Source organism: Camponotus floridanus, unplaced genomic scaffold (genome assembly GCF_003227725.1).
Source record: "Camponotus floridanus strain SB8 unplaced genomic scaffold, Cflo_v7.5 scaffold27, whole genome shotgun sequence".
Taxonomy (NCBI): domain Eukaryota; kingdom Metazoa; phylum Arthropoda; class Insecta; order Hymenoptera; family Formicidae; genus Camponotus; species Camponotus floridanus.
In genome coordinates this window covers 8,870-35,388 of record NW_020229403.1, presented here as the reverse complement: position 1 = coordinate 35,388, position 26,519 = coordinate 8,870, and the positions used below count along the sequence as shown (strand labels likewise).

Here is a 26,519-nt window from a genome sequence, read left to right as displayed (position 1 = left end):
TGCGGCGCATTATCGACAAAGAACATCATTACTGAATATTAAAAGCACGCGCGATGTTATGACTCGCCAAAATTCTTCGCTCGCGAGTCACGAGATAAAAATCGAAAAATATACCGGTCACGTCTCGCAAATGACTCGCGGCACAAAATAGCGGCTGTCGCGTGAAATATCGTTCCACTGCGATATACATGCGACGAGAGTCGCCATCTTTACTTTAATGCGATGCAACGCGAAGTAGAAGTCGCGATCTTGATCGTTCTTTGTAATCGTTTTCGGAGATTTTCGAATATCATGTTACAAAATTGAGAGAAGATGCGATCACTTACAATAATCCAGCATACACGGTGTCGCAATCGAATCTGCTGACGTTCTTCTGTCACTATTTATCGGATTAAAATCGCAAAAAAAAAAAATACGCGAAGCGATTGACAAGCACACACGTCTCGACGCTGCAACTGGCGGCGCAAAATGGCGGTATCGCGCGAAGTTTGTTGGATTGCGATCCACGCGTGACGTCATCTTCATGGAAATCTTTCGGGAGATTCGGTTGGATGCCCTGACGCGCTCTCCCTCGGCTTTCCGTATTCGCGATTAGTATTGAAAATTGAGAAAGGACGGGCTTTCCGACGCGTTCTCGGCGCGCATCCAATCTCGAATTCGCTTTTATGATCGAAACAATATATTCGTTATATTACTTAATATATTACTTTTATACGTACTGTTGCGCGATGTAATGCGAATAGACAGCCGACTACTGTACTCGGCATCGCATCGTTTCACAGAGATTCTCGAATATTGTTAGAAATATTAAAATAATATGTGATTTACGATAATTCGGCGCACGGTATCGCGATCGACTACTCCTGTGACAGTCGCTTTCAGCCGCAAGTCACTCCCCGCTGATAAAGTGGCGAGAAATACGCGGAGCGATTTCACCACGTCTCGACGCTGACGACTCGCGACGCGAAATGGCGCTTATCGCGTGAAGTATCGTTCGATTGCGATCCGGTGTACGCCTTGCCAACTTGACTCGGAAATCTTACGGCGAATTTCGGTTGGATACACTTAGCGCGCACCGATGCGCCCTAAGTGCGCCCTCATTCAATTTTCTGTATTGGGCTGATATCGAAAACTGAGGAAGGACGCGCTGTCCCGAGGCACATCCAGTCTCGAAAAAAAAAAGAAAAAGTCGTAATCATTTAAAATACGTTCTTGAGACGCATGATCGAGAAACAATATATTTATTATAATTTATTTATCTAATACTATCGCGCGATGTGATGAAGAATAGACAGCTCTGACTGTATTCTGCATCGCATCGTTCGCGACGAGGATTTTTCTTTTTTTAATATTACAGATATTATAAAAATATGTGATTAGTTTACGGTAATCGCGATCAATCCTTCCGCGCGACATTCGCTTTCAGCCGCAATCTCTTTACCAGTGAAACTACGAAAAACGGAGCGATTTCGATATGTCTAGATGGTAACTGCTTGCGACGCATAATGGCGATTGTTGACTTCGATTACGATTCGTATATCATTGCAAATATTCGTTTATTATCGTTCATGCGTGTTAACAATCGTGCAACTCATTATCCAATGATATCCCATATCCGATCGCGCGTTATTTCTTCTCGATATTCCTGAGATTCGTCATTATTAACGATAGCACAAAGTAAAAGTTTTTTTTTTATATAATTGAAAAATGGACTTCGCAGCAATTTTATGGCGATGGAATGTCGCTAGAGTGATGCGAATTGACGTTTAAACGTGCGCGTTGTCTATTACGTGTATCTGTCTGCAATCTGAAACTACAGAGAAAAATATAACCGATTATAATCATATGTCTCAATAAATACGATAATCTAACATTTTCGATAACAAATAAAAAATAATTGATCGTATTAAAAACATATATCTCTCTGTTAAAATATATTAAAGTAAATGCTTCAATGATTATCATATTTCTCGTATATTGTGAAAAGTAGATCTATTTCTCTAACATAAATTGATAAAATATTATTTGTCAAATGTCGTTATTATATAATTATAATAATGTTGAAGAATACATTAAGTATATTTAATTTATCTGGCACGCGCAGATCTCGAGCAAATAAGCGCGATAACGTTCGACCCTTTATCGCTAATATCCTTTATCCTTGTCCTGTTTTTCTCTTTTGTTTTGATCTTTCCTGTCGATCGGCTGAAAGAGCTTTCAGCTCGAAAACGCGATGAATCAACATCGAGTCGATGGGTCACGATCAACCTGAGAGAGGTTTTCCTCGATATATTAGACATCGGCTATCGGCGCGCCAATCGACCATTTTGATGCACGGCAGCGCTTCTTTGCTTGCGAAACAAACAGAGGCAATTTAGAAATCCTGGATAGACTCGACACAGAGAAACCGATTTTATATTCCCCGCCTGCAGTTTTCCTTTTCTCTTCTCTACTTGGCTCTATTCGACCTAATCCCCCGTCCCTCCTTCACCTCGGTTTTCTTTACGTCCGGAGTCTGAGATTTTTCCCATTAACCCACTACTGTCCGAATTTACTTCCCGCATTTTTACAGAAATTCTAGCTCACGATCTTCTACGAGAGAAAAGAATAAATATTCCGTGCTCTTAAATATTTTAAACGATCGTAAATTAAATGTGTAATTTACTCAAATTAAATTCGAATTAATCCAAACCGATTTCGGTTAAAGAGAGATTAAATCTCTCGGAAGGGAAAGAAACTCTGCGCGATGTGAAAAAAAAAATTATAATTTCAATAGCTTCGCATGATAGCGACAAGAAAAATGCAGCGCGCATTAAATATAATTTTACGCAAAGTCGAGGGAGTTAGCTCTTGCTATAAATTTTCTTTTAGGAGAATAATCACTGCAATTCTCTAATACACATATAAGCGCGAAAGAAACAACGATTCGAAATGGTACAAGGACAGTGCCTCTCTTTACGTACGTAACTTCCGTGACACCCCGGTTTTCACGGGAAATTTAACCAGCGCACATTTTACCGCGCTTTAAGCTACCGGCTTATACCTCGAAACGCATTTCGTATGAGCGCGAATCCGAGCAAACACCTTCCGTAATGTCGGTGCATGTCGCGCGATTTTTTTCCCGCTGCCGTCCACGGTTTCTGAAAGTAGCGTAAACACACGCGGGTAACCATTTAATTAGACTTCTAGTCTAACCCGCGAACCTACCTTCGCTCGTAATTAGGTTCGTCGACCGTTGTCGTCGCACGTCGCTCTTGGGGACCGTAGATAAATAATCCGGTCGTGCGAATCCACGCGTACCGCAAGAACTCCAGGACAACCATCGTCCAGAACATCAAGAGCCATAACACGCGCTGCAACGACATTTCGAACGCTAAATTGAGACGAGTGACATTAATGCAAAAGCGCAAATAGCTTTTTACTATTAAAATTTGCGCGCGTATATGACGAACAATACCACAGATAAGCGCAACAACGGGATTTGAACCGTATATTCGATTTTCAATTGGTTTTACCATCTGCTGTATAGATTTCAATATAAATACATAACATTTCAATAATTTCAACGATTTGAATCGATCGTAATTTAATTGTGTAATATTGATTGGAGTTATAATATTTTTTATCGTTTCATCTGTCCCAAATTTAATTGAAATTCCGTAAAATCGAACATAATTCGACAATAACTTGACAAAATCTTGAAATAAAGGTTTATCGCGGAGCTTTTCGTAGAAACATATTTTTGTTGTCAAATAAATCCAATTGATAATATGTTATTTTATGACTCACACTGCGAATTATAATCATATTTCCCGATTACGCATACAATAACGTGCAATGCGAATGTAAAATATTTGTGGCCGCGACGATAATTAGAGAGATCAGACGGGGATAGTTTGCAGAAATATGTAATATGTGTCGTTGATATTCCGTGCAAATATACGTAGAAACACCGACACAAAGGGGAGACGGTGATTCGAGACCGCAAAGAGGAGACACGTGCGTTCTTGCGATCTCAAAGCGATCCCCGCGATAGTCGCGTATATCGCTCGACTATATGTATATATTTCGGCGAATTTATATGCTAATTCTCGCCGTGCTTGTCGGGATTAACTTCCTGTTCTAGTTAACCGTCGCGAATTCGCGAGAGCTTGACCACCTCCCCACGACAAAGTCGCGCCGTCTCGCACAATCGAGCGACGTAAACATTGTTGCTGTACCGCGCCTTTCCGTTTCCGCCAATTGGACAAATCCGATTCCAGGTGTCCCGCAAAAATGCATCTCGTTGTCTCGCCCGTGCTGTCTCCGTCAATCGGACTTTTCCTCCAATTTTCGATTCAAATATAGCTAATGTTTCCAATTTATTTCTAATTTATTAGGATACTCGATTTTCCGAACATATCTCACCGAAGTTTTGGAATATTTTTTCAATATTTTTTCAATAAAAATATTCAAACAATACAAACAGATATCTCTAATTTACCTATGCGTTCAAAATATGTGAGCATGTAACACAAATGATCATGCAGAGTAAGCTTGGATAAAGCTTTTGAAAATGCAAAAATAGTGAATGAGCCATATATTGAAAGTTCAATACTTTTATGATATTCGATTAAAATGATGATTTTCCTAAAATGATAAAATAGTTTAAAAAAGTTACCTCACGTGTACGTGTAAAATTACACATTACAATTTTACAATTAACCAACAATTGTTAGCATTGAATTTGTTACTTGTCGATTAATTCAAATTATACTTTGCGATAGTAAAACGAAAAGAATATATTTTACATAATAAAGAGGGACAAACGGAAGAAAATATTTTATGCTCCGATATACACGTTTATTCGTCAAGCAATATTTGCGATTCTGATAAGAAATTTTTATGCGCTAAACACTTCAAAGCTGTTTGCCCAGCATAGAAAACATATAATTCAAAGTTGCCGATACCAAACAAGGTACTCACGCATTCTAGCTTTTCGTTCTACTGCCTCGCGAGGAAAATCTCTTCCTCGTGTTTGTCCTATCTGTGACGTGTTATTTTCATCGTTCTGTTTTGCATGTACATACATACATATATATCAGTAATTGGAATTTCAGGATTGCATATTTGAAGGTATGAGAGAAAAAATAATGATATTTATGCATTTAAAAATTTAGTCATTATAATATAAATAAAGAATCATGACTCATGTTTATAATATGTGTGTGTATACATACACATATATGCACATACACACACACGCACACGCACGCACGCACGCACACACGAGTTATGATTATTTAAATTTGAAAAAATTTATTATAATTTTTTATATTATTTTTTTTTATATTATTTTTATATTATTTAACAGTGTAATGTATAAATTTTTAAACGCATAAATATTACGTATTTTTACTTTTACACCTTCAAAAATGCGATCCTTAAATTCTAATTATCAGAGAACTTACAATTTTCGCATTCTCGTAAAGTGTAATTTTATTGGATCGATATCGGGTTATTCTATTTTATAATGCACACACAAATACTACACACATAAATAATTGTTTCGATCTGGAAACTATATATAAAGCGCGAATATATGAAATATACCATAACCGCCATCTGTGATCATATTTTACACTAAATGGTGCGAGATTCAGATTTGTCGATAACATAAAAAATCATATTGTTAATAACTATATCGTTAAAACACATAATAAAGGAAACGCAACATTTTTTCAAAAAGGAAAAATCTCTTTTAATAACATGATAAAAATATAAATTTGTATATTTTGTCAATATTATAGCTTAAATAATCGCGATTCTCTTAATTTGCGAGATGGAAGCAAGCAAATCAATATAAATCATTGTTCACTTACAAGAAATTAACAATTTTTAATAATTCTTATTAGAGTCAGCACAGAATCGTAGAATAAATGTAGAATAAATGTAAAAAATGAAGGCACATATAATGAAGGCATATATAATGCATGTATATCTTAAAATAAATATTTCAAAATAATTTTTCAAAAAGTTTGTTAACATACCGCAATAACTGGGGAATTAAAAGGACAATAGAAGAAGGATATAAAATATCTGACTCCTTCCAGACTTACTATTCGAGATTTTATTAATCTACATATTCAATAACAAAAATATATCATCATAAGAAATGAAATTAAAGATAGGATCGCTTTATCCTCGGCACCAGACTCTAATGAATATACAATCCACTAATGATGATTACTGATTTTTTTACCGCTTAAAACAAACAGGACAATGACTACATTATCTCTGTCTTATTTATACATTAATTAGAGAAGCTCATCAATTATACAACGACGATATAACAACGTTACAATTGCTGACAATTGGACAATTTGTATTGAATTACAGTGAAGGAAGTATCGGAAAACACATCAGAGGTTGATCCAATTTGGGAAATAAACGGATTGTATATAATTTTTAACAATGTTATATATAGACTTTTTATTATTAATAATAATTCTATTTCGTTAAAAGAGAAGGGACACACGAAATTGACGGCGGACCCTCGATAAGAGAAAAGGGGAGTTCAAACGTTAAATCAATCATGATTTAAATATCCAGTGGGCTGCGCAACGAAGTTTTTTTTACTTTTATTATCAGTGCTCACACATGGTTTTCGTATACTTTTTGATACACGAAAACCATGCTGAAAATCTTCTATATGCAATACAATATGTAAATTGCTTAATTAACACGTCCCTATATAAGAATGCATCTCCCCAAATTTGTAATATATCCAATGTGTAAGAAACAATTATTTTTATATCTATCACGAGCAATACACTTGCGTATTTTATCAACAACACATTTGTTATGTTTTATGATCCGTTACGACAGATCTTTATTGTGCATTTTACAAGCGCAATGCGATACTGATCGCAATCGTATACTTTGTGCTTAATCGAATAGCTTGTGTTTATGTTAGACACCTCGAAAGAAGTTTTAACGAATGTGTGCACATTTTAACTAGGCATTGAAAAACTACTGAACACATTCGGACTGCAATATATTTTTTCTGCCTGACACGCGCTGATACACTGCAAAAGCAAACGCGAACAGTTCCACACAATTTTATTTATCGAGAAAAATAAAAAAAAATAAATAAGAAAAATTAAGGGGAAAAAGGGAACTCTTGTGCTATTATTAATTGATATAATCAATTCGCAATTTTTTAAATAAAAAAGATTAATAGAAAATGATAAATTCGCAATTTATGCTTCATGTAGTGAAAATACAGTTTTCTTAATTTAATCTGTATATTTATTGCTATTAAAAAAATATTCATAATCTATTAAAGACATAAGAGGCAAGCTGTGACATAAAGATGTTTTCCACATTGATTTTACTTTTTCATGGTGAAAATCTACTTAGCAAACAAGATTTTCATTTTAATGTTACAATCCGTTTAACGGAGCCTTTATTGTAATGTAAGCAAATTTGCGACATGATAAATTACAAAAATATAAGAATTAATTACGTACAGAAATTTTTGAAAAATATCAACAAGAATTACCGATTCTAAAACTTATACAATTATACAATTTTTGTTCTATTTCGCAAAAACTCTTCGAGCATTTTCAGCATACGACAAAACATTCGTTCAACATACATAATAAAAATAAATATATATATATATAATATACTAGAAAATAAAATTAAAATAAAATGATATATTCAATACAATATTACCCTAAAGAGAATCATACATGTACTATATAAGCTAAAAAAAAGAAAAAGAAAGGCTTATTTGAGATATTCACAATCTCATTTATACAAATGATAAATAACATTGCAATCTATGAAGCATATTCAAGTTGTTGAAGGAAAAAATAATACTCATCAGTACGCAATACGGTATTCAATGCAGGTACATTTAGTATGATCAATTGACATTAATGCATACTTTTGCGGGAGAATTTTGGCAATTGATTTCTATACGCAGAAACATACGACGCACGCGATTGTTTTATAAATTCTACGATTTCTAAACTAGCTTAAGGAAATTATCCTGAGAATGAGATTGAAATATTAAGAATATTATATAATCATATTATCATTTTACCATTCACTATTCTGTCACAATAATCCAGATGAAACAATAATTTGGTATTATTTATATTCTTCGGGTTATTACAACACAAATCACACACAGAATATTGACTTTTAAATTGTTATGTACTATGTATGCGAGAGAGAGAAAGGGAGAGTAAATTCCAAAATTAACTCCAAAAACTTATCGCCAAAGTTAAAGTGAACTGCGTTGAATTTCGTTGAATGATTTTAAACATCAACTCCTAATTTTACATATCTCCTTCGCATTGCACGCATTTAGAACATGACACTGTAGTAAATGGTAGTACGCTTATATCGAGATAGATAAAAATGGCAGTAACGATAACAAAATTCGTGCAACGATTAACGCAGTCAATTTAACTTTCTGCCTACAACGATGTATATAATACGTAATGATACTAATGTCGTTAAAAATGTAGAAATTTCCATCGTGAATTTTCCATTAATTTTCAAAATCAAATTCAAATCATCCTCAGTAAGCCAAGGACTCAACTTAATAATTTAAATTCTACTATCTATCACAATCCAAAGTCGCCCAAAACGTTTATATATTTTTATTTTTTTCACATCGAGGAATTGATGATTGTTTAAAGAAAGTGGTTCCAAAAATAGTCGCTCGAAAACGCACAGCGTATATCATAGAAAGCTCTATATAAACATTACCAATAACAATATAAGCCCGTTTTATACTAACAATTATCGATAAAATTAACAGCATAGAAATTCTATAGGAAATGTAAACAATATTCAGCATAGTGAAAGTTCGATTCGATAAAACGCTTTATTGAGGCGGATTAAGAAACTGACTTTTATATGATGAACAATATATATATTACTCTATAATCACATAGCTTTTGAAAGGCAGTACTGGCTCTCTGCTGTAAAAACTGGTCACTTCTCCTTAGAGTGATATATGAATTGGGTTGTAAATGCGAGCAGGAACTGTTTAGAACACGATATTATTTGTCAAACATATTGCCGATAGATCATATATAATACAAAATTATAAAATAATATCTCACAAAATATATTCAATGCTAAAAATGTGAATATCGTATTTTTTGTGTATTTTTTCTTCGTACATACCATTTCGACAATTTTAGCCGTTTCATGCAAGAGAGATCTATGCCCTTCAAAGCGTAATTATCATGGTTCTATGTTGAAAAAACGGCTTTTGGAACATGTGTTACTATTATTAGTAAGTTGATAAAATGTAAAAACGACCGCGCGACGATGATATTTTCTCCCAGCATGGCTCTATGTCGTGGGTCCAACTCCGTCGTGCGTATTTCCCTAATTGTCTCCTTAAATCTTGAATCTACAAATGCGTACTCCACGAAAAGCAATCTCTTTATTACATTTGTTATTTATCCCATATATGCTACGGTAGCCCGTCTCTTTCTCGCAAATATTTTTATATTCGTACTTACTTCCATTCACACACACGCACACAAATGTCGCATATTGATGCGTTCGCATATCACCCTTACGTATATATCACATTCACTTTGCACACTTGCTCTCAGAGGTCTTAGAGGAATATCTATTATTCACGGATATAACGCTATACAATTGTAATAATTTAAAGAAATGTATTAAAGATTCGCAGAGCCATAGCAAGAGGTAGGACGATTTTTTGTAAATCGTACCTTCGATATGAACTATTGATAAATTGAACTAACAATGCACACTGATCACACACAAGTAATAAATCGTTGTCCAGTTTTCCTATTTTTATATGCGAATAGTAGTGTTGTGAGCCTTCGACGAGTAATAATTAAATAGAATGTTCTGTAACTGCAATATTACTTTGTAACAATTGTGTTAGTATGAAAAAAGTTTATTATTATTGAATGTAATGCACATTTGGTTGATACCGTTGACTATATCAGAATTATACCTATAAATACGACAAGATTTATCCTTTATTTAAATGCAAAGTTATATTGCAATCACGAGAACCATGCCCTACATATGGATATATATGTTATAAATTCAAATAAAATCCAATAAAATTGAATACAGTAATTTGCATTTCTCAAAGTATTGTTTAAATCCAGTATTAGCACGTTTTCAAAAATTTTTATATTGATTAAGTACATATTATGATCATTAGCATCATTATAAATGACAAATGTTTATCGAAATTACAACAGAGTAAATCTAATCTAACTCACAGAGCAATCTAACTTACATTAACCAAAGAGAAGCCTTCGAAAAAAAAAAAAAAATTTGAATCATACTATTTTGAAATATACCTGACCATATACTTCTGATCATATATCTCATTAAACAAAAGCAGATAATTTTATATGAAGACATTCGATATGAGCACAGTCACTAAAATTCCGATTATTTATTGACTCACTTATTCTATGATTCGATTTAATGTGTTCCAAATCATGCATTATGGAATATTTTAACAATAATAAGTAGTATCGCGCGCGCGCGAGTATAGAAAAAGAAATTAACAATATTACTCTACGAGAAATAGGACGTCGGAAAAATACCGATATATAGACTATTCTTTGATGAAATTTGGACCACTGAATTAATAATAGTTGCTAGAATAACCATCAGTTAGTAGAGCATTGGTCAAGACACACAAAGAAGATGATTCCAAAATGAATATCTAGCGAAATCTTCACTAGTATTCACATTATTTCCCTTTCATTTTATTTTTTTATTTTTTCGACTATGCACCGCGAAATTGTTGATCTCATAATTGTCTATAGACAAATGCAAAATCGCCATTAAAATAATCGAGATATTTCTTTCGCAGATAATTTCTAAAAGGCATTATTTCTACATAAAACAATTAAAGGGGGTAATAGTTATTAAACTATTATTTTATATATTTTAAAATCTTCATTTATTCCTTTTTATTATCTTATATTTTAATAACTTTTAATAACTATTACCATCATTTTTGATTTACATAGAAATAAAATTTAGATATTATCTATTAAATAAAACAGAAGAAATATTTCAACTATTTAAACACCACGACTATACATTTCTTATATATAAATTATCATTTTAAGAAAGTGCGCACATTTTTTCTTTTTTTCTCTTTTTTTCTTCTACATAGCGCTAGAACGTCTTCGAATTATATATTCATTCAAATTATTTGCTAATTATCTAATAATTTTCTTAATTGCTAAAGCCGCGCGTAAATGGTAAAGGAAGTGGGTACCGATGTAGCAACAGAATAATGATAATAGCGATATCAAGGCAGTTTCGCGTCGATCGAATAGTTTTACTTGTTTAATCGAACGACAGCTCATAATCGGACCAATCGGAATCGTCGGAATCTGAGAAGAAAGGGATATCTTCTAAATCGAGATACATCCAACGATCGTCCCTTTCATCGAGGAAATCCCATAAGATCAGTTGCTGTAAATAGTAAACGGCAAAGCCGTATTGTCATGTTCTATTCATATCAGAATGCAATATAAATTACATGGATGTAGCTCGACCATTTGATTTAAAATATTATATCGCTTGCTCCCTCCCCACGACATTTTATAACATGAATGACTCGTTTGTCGACGTTTTTAAATGCAACACAATGAAAATAAATATACTTTTGCAAACAATAAGATAGCCACACTTACGTGCAAGATGTCGATATCGGCGTCGGCAGTATTGCGCCTCTGTCGAACAGGTGGGCCCACATCTTTCTTAGTCCCATCGGGAAGTGCGTGAAGATAGAAACATTTATTACCAAACGGACACTTGCCACGACCTTTATTGAAGTACTTGCAGTCTTTGGTACTATAAGAAATAAAACAAAATGTTAGAAAACACGACTGCAACAAAATAATTGAGGTAGAGACAGATTATGATTGATCGCGATCATTTTTTACCTCAAAGCACCTTTATAATCCCTTATCAACTTTTCCTTTTCTTCTTTTGTGTCCACCCAGTACATACTAGGACAAACAAAGTCCGAGGGAATACGACATTCCGGGCATGCCCTTATGATTTTATTGTCGAATTGTTTAGCTTGACGCCACTTTCTGATGCAAGTTAGACAGAAACAGTGATTGCAATTCGGCAATATACCGAACCTCTGTTCTCGCGATGACTTTTCCATTATTGTTTCGAAACAAACGCCACAGGATTTTTCTTTGCTGCGTTGAATAGCAAAAGATAACTCCATATCTGCTTCGTGTTGTTTTACACATGCCTGTATGTAAATAACCATCAATTATTTTTCTTATTCACAAAATATCCAATATATATAATCCATAGAAAGTGTTATGAAATGTTATTTTTTTAAACAGTTGAATAATAAAATCCTTTTTCTTAAAAATTATTGAGGTACTTTATAAGGGACAGATAAAATATAATTGTCTCAATAAAGCAGAAGAGAGCGACTCTTTAATTTTTTTAAATGAAATTGGAAATAAAAATCATTTAATAATCATTAAAAAAATCATTTAATAATTATTATGGAGCACATTTTGTGTGTCAATTTCATTAAGAAATATTGATTGATGTTATAAGTTTGAAACAAAGAAATTTAATAGTCATATAATATGGTTTTACTCTCCACTTTCTAGTTTGGAAATGTATAGCATAGTTTAAACAAATTTAACACAAATCTAATAATAAATAGGGCTTACATTTGTATGTTTCTTCCTCAATTCTTCATTGTGTGGGTGAAGGACAGCGCGGCTGCATAATTCACAAATGTCACCGTGAAGATATGTGCAATTTAAGTTTCTACAGATTCCAGTTGCTTCTGCATATGGACACAAAGGTTCTAAAGAGGGGCTCGAAGCTTGACCAGATGGATTAACAGCTTGAGCGTATGAAACTGGCTTTGATGTACTCATAGATGTTCCCGATGCAGATGTTACATCTGTAGAAGATGATCCAGCAACCGGAGACACAGCTGTAGGTATAAACTCAGGTGCTTTTACCCAATCTTCAGCAGTACGTTTATCAGCTTTTCTGTAACAAACAAAGATATCATAAAAATAATCTAGTTGAATAGAAAAAATTGAATATATTACAATGAAAAATATACATTATTATAAATATATACATAAACAAATGTATCATAACTATTACAAAATAAGGAGTTACAATTATTATTATACAATGTATTTAAACTCACTTATTTTTCAAAGTGTTTGCTGTGTGCTGACCCGAGGCAGAATTTTCTATCGCATTAGTTTGCGTGACATCATTATCCGCAGTACCTGTACTATGGCTAAAACGACATTGATTACCAAATTTACATATGCCTTGTTTGAAGAATCGACAAGTGACAATATAGCCAGGACTATTAGTCGGAGTTGTCACTGTTTCATTGATATTTGCATCGTTTCTATTCACTTGCGCATGGCGATACCGACAGTTGTTTCCCTCGCGGCAAGCACCATTCTTGAAATATCTGAAATTGAAAATGCGGTTATTGTCATGCGAAAGATACGGGAGAAAAATTCGTGGGTGAGACTATTGTGTGTTTGAAATCCATCAAGAGATTCACAAGGATATATAGATGGATATATTCGCCAAGCGTCAATATTTATATTATTGTATTCGTACATTGCTACGAGTCCGCAATGTGCTTGTTGCTAACCTCTCCATCTCTATCCACGCGAAGCTCGATACTCATACGCGAGATAACGGCTTTCGCGTAAAATCTCGCTAGCGGAACTTGCGGGGCGTAACGTCTGGCACAACTTCTTACCGGCAAACAACGCTCTGTGTCCAATTGTCGGCCATTTTCTCGCTCCTCCTCCGTCGTAACGGTCGCAATGATGATCGACGACGCGTCGTTCCTCGGATGATATGATGAGCCGTGCGAGCGTTCGCCGTAGGGAGAGCGAGAGAGAAGGATGCGCGCCTTCGAAAAGGTCGTTTCGGCTTCGAAATCACGAGGGCGACCTTTACGGACAAGCCGGGGACGAGGGACGTGCAAACCGCAAAAAAACACACACCCCTGGCCCGATAAAGAGAACACGCTCCACTCGCGCCGCGCAATAAACGTACCTCGAGGAGATGCGCGATGTATATGTCATACACGAGCACGAGTTCACGTGCGCGCGCGCGCGCGCATCTGTCCTTATCCCCTCGCTCTCTCCAACGCTCGTGCAACACCACTTGTCACCGCCACTTTGCGCCCGAGTTTCGTTCCAATATGAATTTGCAACCGTTCGCGATTATTGCCGAACACGCCACTTCCTCCTCTTCTCTATCGTGATGTGTCTATCGTCTCTGATTCTATCGAATCGCAGAATCGTTCCTCTCGCTACTCCATGTCGTTATTCTCTTTCGATTTCCAACATTTATTCATTGTTCTATCCTCGTCCACCACGAAATTTTTTTCGGAGCGTTCTCAATTTTCCAATGGGATGGTTAACGATGATGAATAACGAGCCCTCTTCAAGAACTTTTACAATCTGATTGTCGATTTTCTTGTGACGCGCGATAGCACTGTATTTTTTCTTAATCGTGCAAGATTTTTTTATCGCACTTTCGTAATTTTCGCAATTCTAAAACAGATTGTCAGACATGAGACGTGCAGGATACCCGGGACACGGGAATACTTGGTATTGTATGCGCGGTCATTGAACTCGACCGAGTTCGTTTGTTGACGCGCCAAGTGTATCGCCCAACAAGATAAAAACTGGACAAACTCACCTGGCCAGTACTGTTAACCGTTATCGGCTCTTCTGAAGAAATTACAAAAATATTGATATATAAGATAATTCATCGATTTTTGCGGCAAAAATGCCATGAAGTTGTATACATATTTATTTCGAACGATCCATGCATAAAAGTGCGTTCAGAAATTCTATTCGTGAGGTAGAGTATTGGATTGATGAATCAGAATAAAGGCCGATATTCATTAATCTTAAGATGTTAAAAACGAAGCATTAGCATTTTAAGACATTATTTAAGACGGTCTTGAAACGAAATGAATATCAGCCAAAGAAATCTTTCTCTTTTTATTTTGATTGACCAATTATATATAATAATAAGCGCTCCCGTGGGTAGGATTTTCGAACGTTCCTTAAATATAGCGAAAAGAAAAAAAAACGTTAACAAAAATAATAAGCTAGTGGCAACACTTCCTGCGAGAGCGTCGAGTTTTTTTCTTTCAAATTATATATTGTATGCGATATAAAAAATCATATTCTATTACTTATACTCTCTATATGTCATTACCAGAAATTTGAAATATTTTTTAAATTAAAAACAAGTGATTTAAGTAAATATAAAATATTATTTATAAAATTATAATATTTATATAAAATATTATATATTTCATTAATATTATATACATACATCTAATATTTGCAGCCATTCACTTTGAACATTTGGGATTATTTCCGATTGGTCAAAATGCTCTGATACTCACTGCATCCATGGAAATGTTATATCTGTCTTATTGTATCATGGTACAGGAAGTTTTTTTTTTATTATCAGCGTAAAATCGTTTGCGTCACGATTGTTGAGCTTCAACCGTGTCACATCGTGTTTACGCGAGTCCAACTCTGACAGACGCCAATTTCCCCGAATAAACGTCTCATGAAAGGACCAAGGTATCGCGCGCGCAACGAAAACCGGCGTTCATCAGCGCGTCATCAGACTTCGATAATCGCGTCGCTCAGTTTCGAACGAGTCGCGCGAGACATCGACGTCGCATCTGTCGCTATTTTCGCGAGCAGCATACGTTTTTTCCCCGAATGAACGTAATATTACTCGTAGATTCGTATATACATGGCGTATTTTCAGCGCTTCGTCTCATTGATATTTAAAGTTGACGTCTGGAGGACTGATTAACAGGTAGAGAAAACATGGCGATACGAGCGGATCTTTTTCTAACCTACATGTTACTCGCGTATGACAAGCTGTTGATGTATAGTTCGCTTGCATACGAAGTATTTTTTTTATACGCCATTTTGCATTAAAATACTTGCATATAAAATACTTCGTTGCTCGAAGCTTTCTCTCCTGCCACTCACTTTATCGTTCACTTTTATCATAAATTTTATTCAAGAATTTATAATGAATACTTATATCTGAACATTACGTTTATGTTCTTCAATACAGAATATTACCGTATTATTAAAGTATTTCTACATTAAAATTTTCAGTAATTTTTTAAATATTTATCTTGATTTTTATAACTCATTAAACTACCATTTTATTATAAATTTAAATATGAACTAATATGAAAAAATGCTTCTTATATACAATAAATAACAAGCATTTCTTTATTATTATCGAAGTTTATTATGTTATATTTTTAGGTATATAAGAAATAAACTAAAGTAAATAAAAATGGATTCCAAAGACAGTTCAGTATCTGCAGACAAGACTGATGTATCTCAATCGGAAGCTATAAGCAACTCTAAAAGTAACGATAAAACCTATATTGAGAAAGAAGATAAAAGATCTGATAAACTGCCATCCAATGAAGATACAGAGGTGTATAATGAAACAACTAAAGAAACAATTACAATAGCTTTTGAAAAAGATATAATTTCATCAAATATAACTGATGAAAATACTGCAGAAGTGCATACTGAAACAAATAAAGAAGTAATAGTTTCTGCAATAGTTTCTGAAAAAGATGCTGCAACTCCATCAAATATAGCTAATGAAGATATTGCAGAAGTGCATAGTGAAACAAATAAAGAAATAATAACTGCAATAGTTTCTGAAAAAGATGCTGCAACTCCATCAAATATAGCTAATGAAAATATTGCAGAAGTGCATAGTGAAACAAATAAAGAAGTAACTACGATAGCTTTTGAAAATGATGCAACTCTATCAAATATAGCTAATGAAGATATTGCAGTAGTGCATAATGAAACAAATAAAGAAACAACTACGATAACTTTTGAAAATGATGCAGCTCTATCAAATATAGCTAATGAAGATATAGCAGAAGTACATAGTGAAACAAATAAAGAAGCAACTACGATAACTTTTGAAAACGATGCAACTCTATCAAATATAGCTAATGAAGATATAATTAATATTGCAGAAGTGCATAATGAAATAAATAAAGAAGTAACAGTTTCTGAAAAAGATATAATTCCATTAAATATAAATACAGATGATTCTGCTTTACAAACTATTGAAAAAGATGGTAACATAGGAATTGAGGTGTTATTATCTGAAAAGAATACTGAGAATGTAAAAATCAAAGAAAATATTGTAGTTGAAAGTTCTTGTAAAGAAAGTGAATCTGTTAATGTAGACAAGGAAACAACAGAGCTAAGTACACTCAAGACAGAAAAATGTAACACGGAACATCCGTTAAACTTTGAAGATTCATGTAATATATCAGATAATACAGAAAATGACAGTGCAAAATTGACTAGTATAAATGAAACATTATTTAAAGACAAACCTGAAGATTGTGATGTTCCAGATGAATCAAGTGTTACAGATGATCTGCAAATATCTCAAAAGGATGTTAATCTGTCAAAAAAGGTAGAATCAGAATCTTCAGATAGTAATTTAGAAAATCTTGATAAAGATCTATCTGAAAAGAACATTGAACCTGAAAATACAGAGTTTGTACAATTTTCTCACGACAAGCACGACGATTCGCAAATTGAAGGTCAATCTATAGATGCCGAAGATCCATTTGGTGGTGATAATCTTACTTCTGAAAATATCGAACCAGTGGAAAATGATAATCTGATAAATGATCTTGCCGAGGATGAGATTAGTTTTAAAAACTTATATGAGCAAGGTGATAATTTACAGGATGCAGTAAATGCTAGAAACAATGATTCTAATAATGATAAACTTAATGATTGCACATCAAATGACCCAAAAGATACCAATGTTAATAAAGCTGTGGATAACACTGTTGAAGAATCAAATGTACAAACCACTGATTCTGTTGAAAGTGCAGCGATGGACATTGATCTTCCAGATTCAAATATATCTGAAATGGGAACAGAAAGTACATCATCTACAAAATCACCCGTTAAACAAGTTGAACAGTCTAAAAAAGCTATTGAAGAAATTACACCAATGGAAACAGATGAGGAACAAACTGATGTATTACCAGGACAGGATGACGAATTATGTATTATCCCAGATAGTATGAAAGTAATAATACCGAATAAATCAGGTAAAACAATAGACAATGAACAAAATGAATCTGTGCTTGAAAAGGATGCTAAAGATGATGAAACAGTACAAAAATGTAATAAATCTAATTCTGAACTTGACAAAGATGCTTCAAGCAAGGATGAACCTAAGACAGCAGTTATAGAAAATAAAAATAGTAGTGAAGATAGTACAGTGGCTACTCAAAATGAATCAACGGTAGAAGTACAAACTGCAACAACAGATATTATTAATATTGACGATGAGTCAAAGAGCTCAGAAGTAGAAGAAATCACTACTAAAGAAACATGTAAGCAATGCGGCGAAGAACGAACATGTAAAATTCGAGTGAAGATTGGTACAGAGAACTATCATGTATGCTCAAAAACATGCAAGGCATTGTTTAAAGCAGCAAATAATAAAACAGTAGATATACCGAGCCAAGGAGCTACCTCTAAACGAGAAAAACGTTGCGCATCTTGTTTACTAATTATAGAAGCAAATGACGAACGAAACCTTTCTTGGGAAACTATGGAATTTTGTAACGAGGAATGTTTAGGAAAGTTTCAAAGAAAATATGGAAGTTATTGTAAGAATTGTAACGGTGCTGTCCAAGCTGTAAGTTTAGGCAAATATTGTGTGAGATTTGGATGCGATGTAAGACAATTTTGTTGTTCAACATGTTTGGAGGAATTTAAAAAAGGTTTGAAAGTATGTAGTTATTGTCAGAAAGACATAAGTTTTAGCACAGACGGTTTTCTCGCACCAGTCGGAGAGAAAGGACAATTTAAAGATTTTTGCACTCAGGATTGTATGGAAAAATATTCGAAATTGAATTCTTCAGAACCTCCAACTACAGAAAAAAAATCATGTAGCGTCTGTCAAGAGGTATGTACAATATCTAGATTTTTAAATATTTTAAATGTATTTTACAAACAACTTTTAAATACAATGAAATTTTTTTCTTGTAGGAAAAGCTTGTACATTGCGAAGTTCAGATATATAATAGTACTCCGGTAGCTATATGTAGCGAGCCCTGTTTTGCTGCATTTAAGTTTGTGAAACAAGTCAAACCTGAGCAATGTTCTACTTGCAAGAAATTTTTCGAGTTACCAAATAAGCAACATTTTATTGTATTTTATGATAATGAGCCCCATACGTTTTGTAATAAGACATGCTTGAATATATTTATCATAACAAATAGGAAAATAGTTCCTTGTAATTGGTGCAAAGTAAAAAAATATAACTTTGATATGATTAAAAAGGAACTAAAAACAGGGCAGACTCTGATGATGTGCAGCTTAAATTGTTTGACACTTTATCAGGTATTGTATTTGCTATGTACAATAATATTTAATGAATTTATGTAGAATATTTAACGCAAAATATAAAATTTTCTCATCTTTTTGCAGGTTTCTATTAATGCAGTATCTGCAAAACGAATTAACTGTGATTTTTGTAAAGAATATTCTTTAGCACATTATCATCTCACAATGTCGGATGCGACAATACGTAACTTTTGTTCATATAATTGTGTCATGAATTTTCAAGCACAATATACTAAATCCCCCATAACTATACCATCGAGTGACGACCCCGTACCTACAGGAGTGCCCAAAAGAACCACGTTATCACAAAAAAGCGCAAATCAGATCGTTCAAAAGCCCAGTGAATTACAAAGTAAAAAGACTATGCCAGTCATCTCTTCAGTAACCAGTTTAGCCGCGATAGGAAATGGACAAGCAAGCCCAAACTCGCAACAAAATAACATGATCATACCTACGAACGCGAATCAATCGGCGCAAATCATTTATAAGCAGCAAGTCATTACTAGACCACCTAGTCCAGTGAAGATTCAGAACAAAACGACTCAATGCAAACCTTTAGTACACACGAAAGGAGTTTCCGTGCGTCCTCACCCTTGCACGAAATGGACACAGACGAAGGAGAAAGTCCAACAAGTGATCGTACCAATACCAGTACCAATTTACGTTCCGTTTCCGATGCACATGTACAGTATGCCCTTTCCAGTTCCAATGCCTTTTCCACTGCCCATTCCCGTCCCTTTATTCATACCTACTACGAGAAATAGCGCTCAAGGAATTATGAAAGATATTAAAAGAATACAAGAAAAAATACCGGCCGATCCATACGAAGCCGAACTCCTTATGATGGCGGAGATGGTAGCTACTGAAAAGAAAACTAACGACAGTGATTCAGACTCTGTGGATGATAGGTAAGAAAAAGAAAAGGAATTTATATAGATTTAAATCCAAAAATATTTTTAAATTGTGCCCTATAAATGTCCCCTATAAATGTCAATGTATTCTGTTTGTCTCACACACCAAAAGCACATATTTTTGTTTAGGGAAGGTGACACAGCTGACCAAGACAATTTACATAGTGATGGTTTCAGTCCGGAAGCGGTTGATTCCAATAACGCGTTTGGGGATGACATGTTGCAAATGGCATTAAAAATGGCAACAGGAGAAATAGACGAGCCGGCAGTCGATTTGGAAGCTGCTTTGACACCGAATACGATTACGGCTACGCAAGCACCGCCTCAGCCAGAGAACGCTGTGGATAATGATGGTAATCAGACATGTATACCTATATATATTATTAATAATTACATATTATTAATAATTATATGTGTGTATATTTATTATCTATTATTATCAAGCAATAAACCATAATGATAAGCGTGATTACTTTTCTTGAAGAAAAATACATGGGAAATAAAACATAGAATTATTTCTATTAATGTATTTTTATATAGTGCAATCAGAACGATTAATGGCTGCCTCTAGAGGAAGAAAACGTGTAATGCCATATAAACCACGATCAACACCGGCCAAACGAATGAGACGCGTCTCTGGTACGAATGACATGCCATTAATGCCACCACCGGAACCACAGCCGCCTCCGCAGCCGCGTATTATGGAACCAATGGAAAAACCTGACGCAAATATGGCGTTAAAATATACATTTGGCGTAAATGCATGGAGACAATGGGTTCGTTTACAATTTTCGTTTACATATATAATTTAGCAGAATATGAGGAACTATATGTATAATATAAATTGAATTTTTTTAAACTGTAGGTAATTGGAAAGAATACTGAATTAGAAAAACAGATTACACCAATGAGGAAAATAAAGTTATTCAAGACAGATCTTTTACAACTTACCGCGGATGAATTAAATTATTCATTATGTCTTTTTGTGAAAGAAGTAAGAAAGCCGAACGGTGCAGAGTATGCTCCTGATACAATATATTATCTTTGCTTGGGTAAAAAAAATTTTCTACCTTATAATATTTTTATTTTATCAATGTAAAAGCTTTAATATTGATGTAGATATATTTCTTTTGTTTTAACCTCAAACGTTTCTTCCATAAATTTGTTTTAGGAATACAGCAGTACCTGTTTGAAAATAACCGAATTGATAATATATTCACAGACTCATATTATGAGAAATTTACAGACTGTTTAAACGAAATAGCGAAAAAGTTCTCTGCATTATATAATGAAGCACGTGAGTATATCATATTCGTCGTGATTATAAATTTTTCATTTTTGTGAAGTTCATTATTTTTCTTTACAAACGCTGTGTTACTTTCACTTTTCAGAATATATAGTGACTAGAGTGGAGGAAGAACATTTATGGGAATGCAAGCAATTAGGTGCTCATTCTCCACACGTTTTATTAAGCACACTTATGTTTTTTAACACAAAACATTTTAATCTTGTGGTAAGTTTAATAATATAACTAATAAAAATTATATAACTAATTAAAATAGTTAAAATAGCCAACAATAGTTTATTCAATAAATATTCTTTTTAAATTTTTGAATCTTTTCAGACAGTGGAAGAACATATGCAGCTTTCTTTTTCTCATATTATGAAACATTGGAAACGTAATCCAGCTGCTCAACCTACAGCAATGGCAGGAAAAGTTCCTAATTCGAGGAATGTCCTTCTTAGATTTTATCCACCGCAATCAGCTCTTGGTTAGTTTCAATTCATTTTATAAAAATTTTTTATTAGTATATGTAATATGTTAATTTATTTACCTATAACTTCCTTAAAGAAGCTAATTCAAGAAAAAAGAAGGTTTATGAGCAACAAGAAAATGAAGAAAATCCATTGAGATGTCCTGTTAAGTTATATGAATTTTATTTATCAAAATGGTACGTTTGTATATTATAAGTGAACAAAGTAAAACGTTACTTAATTTATTGTATCGAATTTAATGATATATTGTATGTATTTTATACTTGATATATTTCAGCCCTGAAAGTGTTAAGACGCGAAATGATGTCTTCTATCTATTGCCAGAACGCAGTTGTGTACCAGATAGTCCAGTATGGTATTCAACATCGCCCCTTGCAAAGGAACACCTCATCAAAATGTTATATCGTATTAAAATGGTTAAAGAAATTAACGTAGCTTTATTAACAAGTTAATTTCATATATTACATTGATCTCTTGTATTGTTAAACAGTGATTTAAGAAAGCAAGAAATACAATTAGCTATTTTAACACTTTGACTGCCACCTTAAAGTTTGAGCTTAATTCTGGGGTCTATAATGTTTTTACACTGTATTATTCACTTAATCATAAAGATAAACTCTGAGGTTTGGTACAACTTAACAGAAAGATTATCTAGAATTGAGATCTGTGTGCTTGGTTTTTATAATAAATTTAAAAAAAAATAATACGCTAGTCTATATGATGAAATGTTTTAGCTTTGTCCATTAAAACACAAGCACGCGGATCAATGTATAAAACCATTCAAAGTGTTAAAAAATATGGTAAAAAAATGATAAAAATAGAACAAAAATGATACAATATAGAAATGTAGGATTAAATGAGTTTTCCAGTTTCTATTGTATATTTTTCACTTCCTAATAAAAAAAATTTATTGGCCATAAAAAATATCTAAAATTTACAAATATGTTAATATAAATATCATTATATTTAACTATGACTATTTAGTTTATATTGAAATTATCAAAGAATTAATTTATATTTTGTTTTGATATATATGTTTAATTCTATATTTTATCTTCTTCGTTTATATGTGATACATAACAAAATATAACAATTGTTAAAAATTATATAAAATCTTGAACTTTTTTTTTAAATAGAATTACTATTCTACGAGATAAGTAACTATCACTATCAAGCAAATATCACTATCAAGATACAGGATTGTAACAAAACAATTATATTTATTTCATTTTATTTTCTTACATAAATTAAGAAGTACTGTATAATAATCATTTATCCTGTTTTCTGTGGACGTATAAACGTACGTTTATGTTTTAACCTACGTTTAGTAATTTCTATTTCATGTAATTTTGTATAAACTTCATTAAATATTTCATTTTGTTCCTCTTCAGGTATAGTTTCCCTAGATAACAAATATGAATTAGAATAAGAGTCAATATGAAATTAATGTTAAGAATATAAGATATGACAAGGTGCTTTCTTACCTGTATATTTTCATTAAGTCATATTTTTCCCATGGTTTTGCACTAATTTTAGTTTTCGCATTGCGTTTTTTACTGAATGTTACACCCTTTATTATTATACCTTTCAGTTCCTGACGTTCCCATTTCTCCAGCCATGGGAGACCATTGAGAGGTACTTTGATATCATTTACAGGAACTGATGCTCCTTCTGGCAAAAATTCTGGCTCCAGATCAAAGGGAAAAGTACTATATTTTGCTGGTGCATCCCGAAGATATCGTAAATGTGAATCCAGTCTTTTTTCAAGTCTAGATATGTTGTGAATAATGATTTTAATAAGTGGTAAGATTTCAAAACAATTTATATATAAAATAATAATTTCTCTGTGTATTTACCTGAGACAATCTATTTTCTGTATTGCAGGATCATATAATTCATAACATACTTCAATACCTTGATTATCAACTATATTTCTCAATAGAAATGAAGATCTCAATCCGCTTCCATTCCTCTCTATACATATGCCAACGAATTTATTGACTTTTCCAGGAGCATGTGGCTCAGAATAAGTCACCGCTAATATTGAACCAACATAAAACTCTGGTATTGCTATGCGTGTTCGCCTTGCTAACATATCTATGCGTTCCAATTTTTCTCTGAGTGCATTGCGATATAACGGATTTGGATCTGGTAGAAATTCCGGATACATAAATCGATATGTATCTGGAATTATTTTTTTTTGCTTAACATTTTTTTCTGATATTTCGTTACTATGCGATTCTTCTGCTGAATTTGAAATAACCCTCGTGGTATTTTTCCTAGTTGCATTATCTGAAAAATAACATTTTTCTATTAAAGTTTTAATTAATATAAATTCCATATATAAAAATAATAATGCAATTGTGCTCTAACACATATCGCACGTACAAAATAATTAAATCATATAAGTGTGATAAAAATAACCTTACATAGTACTTTAATTGCATTATCTTGTAGTCCGCCGTAGTTACGAAAGAAAATTCTTGAAACTATAATCATTTTATAAATTTTCTGTCTATATTATGTTATTATTCTTGTCTATATTGTGTTCATTCAAACACATTAAGCATTTTTCTTTTCTTTAAATCCTTCAAAAAATTATCCCTTATTAGATACAAAAAAATAGCAATCCCTCAAGGTGCAATTTCATTGACGCTAGAAACCAGCGGCAAATTAAAATCACTAGACTTTCTCTAGATATGGCGTCAATAAAATAAAGTTCAAACAGTTTCAACTTTTCAGTGTGTAAAGCGGCCTTTTCATTGACGCTACTTTTTAGCGTCAATGAAATTGCACCTTAACAGTTGGCAGCCCTACGAGATAGGCTGTGCAGCACTGCGCGTATGTAAAATAAATTTGAAATCGCTTCTAGCCTAACCATCTTCACGCGATCGACTTTATTTGAATTGCACGGCATCGCATCGAATTATGATGCGGCGTCGATTTGTTCGAACGTAATTCGGAACATCGCGATGCTGTATAAGCGTTGAATGAGCACGAATTGTCACGCAAATATGATAAATCACATCTACTCACCGTTCACCGGGTGTTCCACAAGCCGCTCCACTCGCTCGCCTCGGGACGTCCCATTCCGATCTTGATGCACACGATATCATCAACGCGAACGCGTGACACTTTATTCGGCACTCCCGATATTCGCTCGCATCCGATAATCATCATCAAGGGCGCAAATAACGCGACGCGACTTCGCTCCATCTTCGCGATCGCGCTATCACTGAACTGTGAAAAATAGCTGTCGCGCACTTTCACCGACATATTATGAAAGTCGCGCGATCATCCTTGGACACTTTCGACGTTCTTTCACTCGCGATATTCGTTTAAAAACGGTTAAAAGACGCGAAAAATGCGGACGTACGACGATCCGTGTAACTGCGTATGACTCCGATTCACGTATGACGCGTATGACGTAGCAATCACGCGCTAACATGGCGGCCGAACCAGTGCGCATTCGTTTCTGCGCACTGGTTCGGCCGCCATGTTGGCGCGTGACTGTACGTCATACGCGTCATAGCTACGTCATACGCGTCATACGTGAATCGGAGTCATACGCAGTTACACGGATCGTCGTACGTCCGCATTTTTCGCGTCTTTTAACCGTTTTTAAACGAATATCGCGAGTGAAAGAGCGTCGAAAGTGTCCAAGGATGATCGCGCGACTTTCATAAGATGTCGGTGAAAGTGCGCGACAGCCGTTTTCGACAATTCAGTGATAGCGCGATCGCGAAGATGGAGCGAAGTCGCGTCGCGTTATTTGCGCCCTTGATGATGATTATCGGATGCGAGCGAGTATCGGGAGTGCCGAATAAAGTGTCGCGCGTTCGCGTTGATGATATCGTGTGCATCAAGATCGGAATGGGACGTCCCGAGGCGAGCGAGTGGAGCGGCCTGTGGAACAGCCGGTGAACGGTGAGTAGATGTGATTTATTATCATATTTGCGTGACAATTCGTGCTCATTCGACGCTTATACAGCATCGCGATGTCCCGAATTACGTTCAAACAAATCGGCGCCGCATCATAATTCGACGCGATGCCGTGCAATTCAAATAAAGTCGATCGCGTGAAGATGGTTATGCTAGAAGCGATTTCAAATTTATTTTATATACGCGCAGTGCTGCACAGCCTATCTTGTAGGGCTGCCAACTGTTAAACGATAAATTTGTTTGATCTAACCTAACCTAACCTAACCACTGTCTTTGGATGTCGAATGTAAACACAAGCGTATGCTGCCTGGATTATATCATGCTTTTAAAATAATATTTAATTATTTCATTAGTGTATTAC

General features: G+C 34.1%; 3 protein-coding genes across 8 annotated transcripts; 1 reads left to right on the top strand and 2 right to left on the bottom strand.

The window, feature by feature from the left end:
* Positions 1 to 1,387: 1,387 nt before the first annotated feature.
* Positions 1,388 to 14,672, bottom strand: Makorin-1 (probable E3 ubiquitin-protein ligase makorin-1). Of its 4 annotated transcripts, none has more exons than XM_025409494.1 (7): positions 13,700 to 13,874; positions 13,232 to 13,510; positions 12,735 to 13,065; positions 11,973 to 12,295; positions 11,721 to 11,880; positions 3,208 to 3,353; positions 1,388 to 1,813 (listed from the first exon to the last, which is right to left on the bottom strand). In XM_025409494.1, the coding sequence occupies exons 1-7, from the start codon at positions 13,705 to 13,707 to the stop codon at positions 1,726 to 1,728; spliced, it is 1,335 nt and encodes a 444-aa protein (XP_025265279.1). In that variant the 5' UTR covers positions 13,708 to 13,874; the 3' UTR covers positions 1,388 to 1,725. The 4 variants fall into 4 exon arrangements, with proteins under 4 accessions (XP_025265279.1, XP_025265278.1, XP_011251230.1 ...); XM_025409493.1 differs by having other exon boundaries at positions 1,389 to 1,813; positions 13,811 to 14,672; XM_011252928.3 differs by lacking the exon at positions 3,208 to 3,353 and having other exon boundaries at positions 1,391 to 1,813; positions 13,811 to 14,669.
* An 857-nt stretch (positions 14,673 to 15,529) lies between these two features.
* Positions 15,530 to 23,127, top strand: LOC105248255 (zinc finger MYM-type protein 3). 3 transcript variants are annotated; one of them, XM_020026580.2, is made up of 12 exons: positions 15,530 to 15,912; positions 16,380 to 19,089; positions 19,173 to 19,526; positions 19,614 to 20,437; positions 20,618 to 20,793; positions 20,981 to 21,216; positions 21,306 to 21,492; positions 21,612 to 21,737; positions 21,832 to 21,953; positions 22,065 to 22,212; positions 22,293 to 22,392; positions 22,494 to 22,668. In XM_020026580.2, the coding sequence occupies exons 2-12, from the start codon at positions 16,411 to 16,413 to the stop codon at positions 22,666 to 22,668; spliced, it is 5,127 nt and encodes a 1,708-aa protein (XP_019882139.2). In that variant the 5' UTR covers positions 15,530 to 15,912; positions 16,380 to 16,410. The 3 variants fall into 3 exon arrangements, with proteins under 3 accessions (XP_019882139.2, XP_011251227.2, XP_011251226.2); XM_011252925.3 differs by having other exon boundaries at positions 15,531 to 15,912; positions 20,570 to 20,793; positions 22,296 to 22,392; positions 22,494 to 23,127; XM_011252924.3 differs by having other exon boundaries at positions 15,531 to 15,912; positions 20,570 to 20,793; positions 22,494 to 23,127.
* A 289-nt stretch (positions 23,128 to 23,416) lies between these two features.
* On the bottom strand, positions 23,417 to 24,818 carry LOC105248254 (39S ribosomal protein L19, mitochondrial). The gene is made up of 4 exons (XM_011252923.2): positions 24,646 to 24,818; positions 24,073 to 24,508; positions 23,701 to 23,985; positions 23,417 to 23,618 (listed from the first exon to the last, which is right to left on the bottom strand). Exons 1-4 carry the CDS (start codon positions 24,713 to 24,715, stop codon positions 23,489 to 23,491), a joined length of 921 nt encoding a protein of 306 aa, XP_011251225.1. The 5' UTR covers positions 24,716 to 24,818; the 3' UTR covers positions 23,417 to 23,488.
* Between the last annotated feature and the right edge of the window lie 1,701 nt (positions 24,819 to 26,519).

Excerpts from the sequence above, each read along its gene's own strand:
- Makorin-1 (XM_025409493.1), bottom strand. The coding sequence starts at position 13,845 with ATGGCCGACAATTGGACACAGAGCGTTGTTTGCCG. Across the intron at positions 13,511-13,810 it reads ACACAGAGCGTTGTTTGCCG|ATATTTCAAGAATGGTGCTT; the intron begins GTAAGAAGTTGT and ends TTTCAATTTCAG. Across the intron at positions 1,814-3,207 it reads GAACCTAATTACGAGCGAAG|TTTCAGATTGCAGACAGATA; the intron begins GTAGGTTCGCGG and ends TTTTCTCTGTAG.
- LOC105248255 (XM_011252924.3), top strand. The coding sequence starts at position 16,411 with ATGGATTCCAAAGACAGTTCAGTATCTGCAGACAAGACTGATGTATCT. Across the intron at positions 19,090-19,172 it reads CATGTAGCGTCTGTCAAGAG|GAAAAGCTTGTACATTGCGA; the intron begins GTATGTACAATA and ends TTTTTCTTGTAG. Across the intron at positions 21,493-21,611 it reads AATATATTATCTTTGCTTGG|GAATACAGCAGTACCTGTTT; the intron begins GTAAAAAAAATT and ends AATTTGTTTTAG.
- LOC105248254 (XM_011252923.2), bottom strand. The coding sequence starts at position 24,715 with ATGATTATAGTTTCAAGAATTTTCTTTCGTAACTACGGCGGACTACAA. Across the intron at positions 23,986-24,072 it reads CAGAAAATAGATTGTCTCAG|ACTTGAAAAAAGACTGGATT; the intron begins GTAAATACACAG and ends CAACATATCTAG. Across the intron at positions 23,619-23,700 it reads GACTTAATGAAAATATACAG|GGAAACTATACCTGAAGAGG; the intron begins GTAAGAAAGCAC and ends TTTGTTATCTAG.